Genomic DNA, 9,205 nt, shown 5'->3' with positions numbered 1-9,205 from the left:
TGAAAGGCTAATCAGGAACCAGTCAAAATACAATCGATGCTCGTGTGGTGTGGATGCTTTTATTAACAGAAGAGCAGGCAGTGGCCAAACAATATCCTTATTGATACTTTTGCAAAAAGGTGTCAAAATGTTTTCAGCTGAGTAGAATGGGCACACAACTGCACATATATGATGCATCATCAGATTTGGAACTGTTGCAGAATCCTACATGTCTGTGCCATCGCTACAGGAATGCATAAGCACCCTAGTTCTTCTTTGGGTATTCTCTTGCTCCAAATATGGTTGACCCAACTCTTACATTTGTGCTTCCCATTTCAATCTGCAGGCACATAAAAACAACGTATATCGTTACTAATGCAGCTATCAGCCTACCATGTCTCTTCTCCACTCACAGATCACAGTATTTCCCTTACTGCTTGCTCAAAATCAGCTGACATGCCCATAGACAGTTCGCACTGCCCTTCGGGTATTCCAAGCTCCTTGCACACCTCTTCCCGGCAGTTAGCCAGTGTCTATGAATTTAACAGACGTAATACACATTAGCGCACATATGCATGCCATATTGCCACTCCAACAAAACTTCTGTATCCCAGAATATATGTTACCATGAAATTCTCAGGAGTCGATGAGTAATCAAGCATCCCAATTGTCATCAAACCAGAGAACACAAGGTTCGGGCAGTTCAATTTGACATGCTTTGCTAGTTCGACACATCCTGAGGGATCTACTCCAAATTTCGCTGCAATAGAAAAATAGTATTCAGAACTACATATATATGTGCTGCATATCAACTATCAATGCTTAAAACTAAATGGAACACAGTTTCCTCATTCCGAAAATCCACTATAACCAAGCCCAAAGTGAGAACTTTCATGCTTCCAGTATCGTATTGAAAAAAGGAAACTAAAAACCAAGTTCACACTAGTATTGAGAAAGGAAACAAGAGTACTTACATTCTTCTCCACTAGTGTTGACTTGGACCAAAACCTTAAGGGGTTTTCTCCCCAAGTCAGCTACCACTCGATCAAGACGGCTAGCAATCTGAAAGAATGATTATTACATTTAATCTGGTTACAGATTCAAGATTGAAAAACTGAGATGACATCAAGTAACCCAAAGGCCTGTGACAAAGCTATTCGCCCTGTTCGCTTGGGCTTGATTGGCTTATAATGTTGGAGGTAACAGAGAAATAATCAGCCAGGGCAACTCTCCCAGGCGACTGCATTGCAATATATAGAGGATAAGTACTGCATTGATTACATACAGCTCACTAGAGCTTTAACTAGACAGAATAGCTGCCTGGGTACCCGCACAACTCTTGAGCTACCCAAGGACTTAATGACATAGATTAACTAAAAACTTAAATACACTAAATGTGCCTGGGAAGCAGGGCTTACAGCTACAGTTCTCCCCCTAAGACCTGCTTCAACCCTTCTTGATCTGCTTGATGCCAATTCTGCTTCTCATATCTTCAAGCTTGGCCTTGCCCAAAGCCTTAGTGAAAATGTCTGCCAATTGATCAGCTGTAGGGATGTACTCAGTCCTGATGTTGCCTTCTTCAATACAATCCCTGATAAAATATTGCTTAACTCTGATATGTTTGCTCCTGTCATGGAAGACAGGGTTCTTAGCAAGTGCAATTGCAGACTTGTTGTCAACCCTCAGTTCCACAGTCTCCACCTTTCTTCCCAACAAATCAGCCAACAATCTTGACAGCCACAGGGCTTGTGTTGCTGCTGAAGTCATAGCCACATATTCAGCCTCACAACTAGACAAAGCCACCACCCTCTGCTTGATAGATTGCCAGCTGACCAAGCTGTTGCCAAAAAAGAACAGACAACCTGTTGTGCTTTTGCTGGAGTCAATATCACCGGCTAGGTCTGAATCACAGTAGCCCACAAACCTAGCAGAATTTGGGGCTCTTTTGAACTGCAGACCATAGTCCAATGTTCCAGCCAAGTACCTCAGCACCCTCTTGACTGCTTGCTGGTGCTCAGTGGTTGGTTTCTCCAAGAATCTGCTCACATAGCCCACTGAGAAAGCCAAATCAGGCCTGGTATGAACCAGGTATCTCAAGCTTCCAACCAGCCTCCTATACTGAGTTGGATCCACCTCCTTGACAGTGCTATGCTTGCTGAGTTTCAGGCGCTCTTCCATTGGTGTAGCTGCTGGATTGCAATCAGACATGCCTCCCAGTTCTAGGATTTTCTTGGCATAGTGAGTCTGCCTCATGGTGGTCCCATTCTTGCCTTGCTGCACTTCAATGCCAAGGTAGAAACTGAGCAAACCCAAGTCACTCATCTCAAAGGTGGATTTCATCCTTTCCTTGAAAGCCTTTACTTCATCTTTGACTGCTCCAGTGATGATCAGATCATCAACATAGACCCCAACCAGCAACACTGGGCCCTCTGAACCTTTCCTGTAAATTGCTGCTTCATGTTTGCTCTGTTTGAACCCCATTTCCTTCAGAGTAGAGTCCAACTTAGCGTTCCACGCCCTGGGTGCCTGCTTCAGCCCATACAAAGCTTTGTGCAGGCGATATACCTTGCTTTCTTCCCCAGGAATAGCAAACCCAGGTGGCTGCTGGACATATACTTCTTCCTTGAGCTCTCCATTTAGAAAAGCTGACTTGACATCCATATGATGAACAGTCCATCCTTCCTGGGCAGCTAGAGCAAGCAGCAGTCTCACTGATTCTATGCGCGCAACAGGAGCGAACACATCCTCATAATCAACACCCTCTTGCTGCACAAACCCACGAGCAACAAGCCGAGCCTTGTGCTTGATCACATCTCCTTTCTCATCTTTCTTCAGCTTGTAGACCCATTTTAGAGAAATTGGCCGATGGCCAGCTCGGGGAGACACAAGCTCCCAGGTGCCATTGCGCTCAACAGCGCGCAGCTCCTCTTTCATTGCTGCCTGCCATGCAGGATCATCTTTTGCCTCTGCATAAGAAATGGGTTCCCCAGAGTGGGTGAGGTGGAGCTCTGCGAACAAGCGCTGCGCCGGCGGCGGAACTTCCTGTTCCCCGCCCAATATGCCATCTATGGTACGATAGCGCAGCTGCTCGTCGTTGTGATAAGTGTCCAGCCGTTCCTCATCATCTTCCAAGGGAGTCACGTGCTCCACTTGTGGGCTGGCTGGAGCTGGTGGTGGTGAAGGCGTTCTGGATGTCTCAGACACCTCTTCTCCTGCATCAAGCACCGATTCTGCTGCTGGGAAAGCTTCAGGTGAGGCAGAATGGGGCTGAGGAGATGAGTGTGACTGCACTGAACCTCCAGCTCCAGGGACTTCTTCCTCCCAAGGAAATTCCACCACAAAATCACTACCAGCTGCCCCAGACGTACCTGCTGCTGGTGATGTCCAATCCCAACCTCTTCCTTCATCAAAAACCACATCTCGGCTGACACGTACACGCTGAGATGCTGGATCAAAAACTCGATAGGCTTTGGCTCCTTCAGCATAGCCAATAAATACTCCAGCTTCACCACGATCATCAAGTTTCCTGAGCTGAGACAAACGGCGAGTATATGCCACACAACCAAACACCTTCAGATGGCCAACAGTGGGTGCTCGGCCATGCCATGCTTCATAGGGAGTGACATCACCTAGAGCCTTGGTTGGTGACCGATTCAGAATATGCACAGCAGTCATCACTGCCTCCCCCCAAAACTTGGCTGGCATCTGGCGCTGCTTGAGTAAGGCACGTGCCATGGCCACCACGGTTTGATTTCTACGCTCCACCACGCCATTCTGCTGTGGTGAATGAGGAGCACTGTAATGCCTTTTGACTCCTTCATTGGTACAATAAGCAGCAAATTCTGCAACAGTAAACTCTCCTCCATTATCTGTGCGCAGAACTTTCAGTTTACGCCCACTCTCCACCTCTGCAGCAGCCTTCACCTTCTTGATAGCATCTGCTGCAGCATCCTTAGATGACAGCAGCACTGCCCACATGAATCGTGTGGCATCATCTACAAGCAGCAGAATATAGCGATTACCTGCCGAAGTTGCTGGTGTAACTGGCCCACAGAGATCACCATGCACCAATTCAAGGTGATCCTGAGCACGATATGTTGCTGCAGCAGGAAATGATCGCCTCCTCTGTTTGGTGGTGACACAAGTGTCACACACTTGCTCAACATGATCGATCTTTAGCATCCCTCTTGCCATTTCCTCCTTGCCAAGCCTCCGTAGGGCCTCAAAATTCAGATGCCCAAAACGCTCATGCCATTGCCACGCCTCCTCATCCCTGCGCGCAGCAAGACACACTGGCTGTGCTGTCTTCATATGCAGTACATACAGCCGGTTCGCGCCACGCCTCACCTTGGCCAGTAGGCGACCGCTGCTGCGTTCCCAAATCCGCAGTACTCCATCATCAATCACCACCTTTGAGCCATTCTCATCAAGTTGACCGAGGCTCATGATCGAATTCTTCAACGCCGGAATGAAATAAACTCCATGAAGAACACGATGCTCACCAGTCTTTGCTTCAAAAACAATTGAGCCAACGCCCTTGATTTCCACCTTGAACGCGTCCCCGAACCGAACCGTGCCTCGAACGTCCGTGTTCAGGTCTGAAAACAGGTCACGCCGCCCAGTCATGTGGTGTGTTGCGCCTGAATCAAGGTACCAGCCGCCAGCCATCTCTTCATCATCTGCTCCCAGATAGGCACGCGCACGTGGCTCAAAGAACTCAACGCGCTGCGCTTTATAGTTGAGCTCCGGCGTGCTCTGTTCCATCTCAATGAAGCCGTGAGACAGAAACAGAGCTGCATCTTCCTCACACTCAGCAAACTGGGCACGCCCTTCATGTCCTCCTTGCTGCCCAGCTTGGTTACCGCCGCCACGGCCTCCTCCACGGTTTCCGCCGCCGCGTTCACCACGATTTCCTCCCCCGCCGCCGCGCTCTGTTCCATCACGGCGCGGCTGGGGACATTCACGCGCCCAATGCCCTTCCTGATGGCAGTTGAGGCACGTGTTGGGGCCAACACGGCCGGCGCCATTGCCTTCTCCACGTCTGCCGCCACGGCCAGCACCTCTGCCCCGTCCGCGTCCACCTCCGCGGCTGCGTCCTCCGCCACCGCCGCGCTGGTTCTTGAAACCAGAACCGCCAGCTTCTTCTGTGCCTTTCTTCTCCTTCCTCAAACGCGCACGCCACTGCTCCTCAGTGTACAGCAGCTTGCCGTTGATGGACACCGGCTCTGTCACAGCTTGCGCTTCACGGTCATCCACCGCCTTGAGCCTTCCTGTCACCTCTTCAAGCGTGAGCGCCTCGAAGTCGAGGAACTGCTCAATGGCGACGACGATCTGCGCGTACTTGGTCGGCACCGTGCGCAGAAACTTTTCCACGACACGCGCCTCATCGATGTCCCTGTCTCCATGAAGCACCAGCTGCTGGTGCAGAGTTGACAGCCGCAGGGCAAAATCCTCCACCGGCTCGCCAGGCTTGACGTCAATGTTCTCCCACTCCCGACGCAGTCGCTGCAACGTCGCTCGGCGGACCCTGTCCACACCGATACGAGTCGCAGCGATGGCATCCCATGCCTCTTTTGCCGTCGCCTTGTCGAGGAGCGGGAGCCCCAACTCCTTGGGCACAGCAGCGACGATCACCTCCAGAGCTCGCCTGTCGTCGCGAAACTGCACTGGGCCTCCTTCGACAGCTTCCCAGAGGTCGCGCGCCTGCATCCTGAGCTTCATCGTCTGGCTCCACTCATAATAATTTGTCTTGTCCAGCATTGGCCATGATGTGCCGCTGCCGGAATCGCGGTAGACCACCCTGCCTTGCGGCGACTCATAGCGACCGCCGCCACGACGCCTTCGGTCACGCAGTGGTGACTGCGAACGGCGCCTGTCCCGCGGCGGAGTCCGCGGCCGCCGGTTCCTCCGGTCCTCCTCTTCTTCTTCCTCCTCCTCCTCATCTCCCTTCCCTGCTGCTATCTCCGCCCGCAGCTCCTGCGCTGTCCTGGCCGCCGCCTCCGCGGCTGCTGCAGCCTGCTGTGCCGCCTCGACAGCCAGCGCCGCCGCCTCCTCTGCTGCCTTCAGGCGCGCAGCCCTGCCAGAGGGTCGCCCAGCTCGCCCTCAGTGGCTCCCTTGGTCTTCCTAGCCCGGCGCTCAGAGGAGGTTGACGTCATGGAGAAGATGAGAAGGTGAGAAGGTGTCTAACCTACTCTCTGATACCAATTGTTGGAGGTAACAGAGAAATAATCAGCCAGGGCAACTCTCCCAGGCGACTGCATTGCAATATATTGAGGGTAAGTACTGCATTGATTACATACAGCTCACTAGAGCTTTAACTAGACAGAATAGCTGCCTGGGTACCCGCACAACTCTTGAGCTACCCAAGGACTTAATGACATAGATTAACTAAAAACTTAAATACACTAAATGTGCCTGGGAAGCAGGGCTTACAGCTACATATAAGCCGTACTTTTTCAGCCAACGAACAGTATTTTTCTCTCACACCAAATCAACCAACGGTACTTTCAGCCATGGCTTATCAGTCAAACAAGCCCAAGCGAACCTAAGTGCAACAAAATCTTGTTGTACAGAAGAATGATAAATTTGAAGCCTATATAACCCCAAGTTGAATATACATAATGAACGGCTCTATCTTGTATAGCCAGAAAATAACAAGTTATACTCGATGCTGATAAGGATGAGTCTGTCAGTATAATGTTTTCCTACTTTTTGACTCAGCAAAGGAGACCCTTTACTAGAATGCAACCAAGTGAGTGACAGAGTGAGCTACTGATGTATGAGTCCTTCAAATGTAAGTGTTTCCTGAAACCAAGAAAATTAATTTATGGAATCACAAGATTAAACCGATCACATACCTTCTCATCATCGACACTCTCAACCATATCAAGGTTTGGCACTCCAGCTAAAAGTTAAAGGAATGAGAAAAGAAATATTAGCTCAAACCATGAACTAGATAAGGGCATAAGGCACAAGTGCCAAAATCTGTACAGAATCAAAATAAAGTAATAGGATACACCAACCAAGGCACTAGAACATATAGCAGTAGCAGGGTGTGACACAACAAACAAATATCTAGGTAATAGCAAAACCTAAGGAACAGGAAGCTAAGACCGGGAACTCTGCAAAAACAAGAAAAAAAAGGTGCCCCTCTCTTCTTTTTTACTTGTCATTTGATGATGTGACTGCCGTGATATTTTAAAACAATAACCGCATATATATGCAAAGAGTACAGTTTTTCACATGACACTAATATTAGTGGATTTTCCATACTTAAATAGTGTCGTATTTTTAATGAAGTCAATACCTTTGTATTTTGAACAAGTTCTCACATATAACTAGAAAAATAATGGTAAAAAACATTAGTAGGAGAGCATGCCAATGTATATACAGAAAAAATAACAGAAGTAGTACGAACCAAGTAGGGCTCTGGCTTTGTTGCTTTGCAGATTCCCAATGAAGTGCCACTCAATATCCTCAGGAAGCTACAATGAGAAAAACACTTGCTTAGACAGTTACATGATTGAAAAAGATTAGGTAAATGGCAGCAAGGACTAGAAAGCATGCCCTGCAAGGTGAAAGACTGAGCTATGCAAACTTAGACATTAGATCCATTAAAACTTCAGAAAATATCCCCAAAGGTGACAAAAATGGAAAACTTGTCAACTTTCAACGGTTACTGGATAACCATGGTCCAATCTTAGGTCCTAGATTGTCCTAGAATTTAAAAGGTGAAAAATGAAGATGATTGACTAACTGATGTCCTATTAACACCCCCATACCAGAAATTTTATACCTCCTAGCAGCTGGCATGGACCTACTTCTCATGTTAAATGGAGAGAGAAGTTAAAGATGAATTGATAACATTTCCACCACATTATCAATTACTGAAGATGCATTTAGAATATGAACAAAACTACTATACACTTTCCAGGATCAAACATAGCAGTTTGAATAGTACAGATAATATGTTCATTTCATAAGTTCAAATGTATTCTGACGTGGTGCCTATAGCAACCAAACTTGTGGCCCTTTCCAGCTTACCAACTATTCCACTTAATCTGCAATTGACTGTAAGGGAAGTCACTGACATCCATGCCATTTACGGCTGTGCAGCACAACTTGAAATGCTCCATCACTCTTTAGTGCTTTGAATTTGCAAAAATAATTCTTTAGTAAATCGAATTTCTTGCCCCCCCCCCCCCCCCCCCCCCCCCCCCCCCACACACACACACACACACACCCACACCCACACACCCACCCAAATAATAATCAATATTTGGCACCCATTTCTATTTAGATCTTCCCTTAGTCCCCAGACCAAAAAATTCGAAGCTTGTCACTCTCACGGCATGATCACCTAATCCGTAGACTAACGACGCAGTTACGAGGACTTAACGAGATGCTGTCTCTAATTTCAATGTTCTATCAGGTCATCAATTTCCGTGATATGAGACCAAAAGCAAGATTTTGTTGGAATGAGAAACCGGGTGACCAATTGAACCCAACCTGAGGCGCTTTGTCGATGAGCTCCTGGACATAGTTCTCGCCGAAGCAGCGGTGGCCCGCGTCGTAGACGCCCCGGATGACGGGCACCGGCTTGGTCTTGCTCACCGCCACCACGCGCACGGACCCCGGCGCGCGCCCCGCCTGCGCCGCCGCCTGCTGCGCGCGCGACAGCACCGAGCGGAGCGCCGCCGCCGCGCCCTCTGCCGCGGCCACGGACGCCATCTCCGCCGACGCCTCCGCCGACGAACCGCCCTCCGCCGCCGACGCCACCGCCGCCGTGAGGGGTTGGTGGTGGCCTGGTGTGAGCAGCCTCGAGCTCTGATTCTGTGACGGGCCCAGTTCGACCCTTCGAGGATCGGAGTGGAATGAATTTTCTCCTTTTTTTTTCTGTTTCTTTTTGGCTTCCTTTGTGTAGATTTTTTTTTTCGTAGTTCGAAAGGGTTTCTAGACGGTTCTTTATAAAAAAAAACTAGCTTCGCTTAGAGTGGCCGAGTGGGTATTATTACGGGAAAAAAGTTTCTAAACATTTCAAAACCGGTGTGATTTTACGAACGTGACGGTATTCTTTTTTTATTTATTTTCGCCGAATTTTGAAAAACCATAGTAAACCACAGAAAAATTATAAAATGGAAAGTTCAATTTTGTTGGACTCCACATGAGTAGATCTACACAGTGAACATATAATATGACATTCTTTAGTATAAAGTTTTTGCTGTAG

The 9,205-nt window shown here is 48.5% G+C and overlaps 1 protein-coding gene across 1 annotated transcript; it reads right to left on the bottom strand.

Moving 5' to 3' along the window:
- Nucleotides 1-28: 28 nt before the first annotated feature.
- On the bottom strand, nt 29-8,891 carry LOC136512586 (uncharacterized). The gene is made up of 7 exons (XM_066506550.1): nt 8,488-8,891; nt 7,397-7,463; nt 6,837-6,883; nt 954-1,041; nt 606-739; nt 414-512; nt 29-319 (listed from the first exon to the last, which is right to left on the bottom strand). The coding sequence occupies exons 1-7, from the start codon at nt 8,707-8,709 to the stop codon at nt 245-247; spliced, it is 732 nt and encodes a 243-aa protein (XP_066362647.1). The 5' UTR covers nt 8,710-8,891; the 3' UTR covers nt 29-244.
- Nucleotides 8,892-9,205: the final 314 nt, after the last annotated feature.

This window comes from Miscanthus floridulus, chromosome 16, assembly GCF_019320115.1.
Source record: "Miscanthus floridulus cultivar M001 chromosome 16, ASM1932011v1, whole genome shotgun sequence".
In the NCBI taxonomy this organism is placed as follows: Eukaryota; Viridiplantae; Streptophyta; class Magnoliopsida; order Poales; family Poaceae; genus Miscanthus; species Miscanthus floridulus.
This window is presented reverse-complemented; position numbering and strand designations above follow the sequence as displayed.

Excerpts from the sequence above, each read along its gene's own strand:
- LOC136512586 (XM_066506550.1), bottom strand. The coding sequence starts at position 8,709 with ATGGCGTCCGTGGCCGCGGCAGAGGGCGCGGCGGCGGCGCTCCGCTCG. Across the intron at positions 6,884-7,396 it reads CAAAGCCAGAGCCCTACTTG|CTGGAGTGCCAAACCTTGAT; the intron begins GTTCGTACTACT and ends TTTAACTTTTAG. Across the intron at positions 513-605 it reads CGACTCCTGAGAATTTCATG|ACACTGGCTAACTGCCGGGA; the intron begins GTAACATATATT and ends TTAAATTCATAG.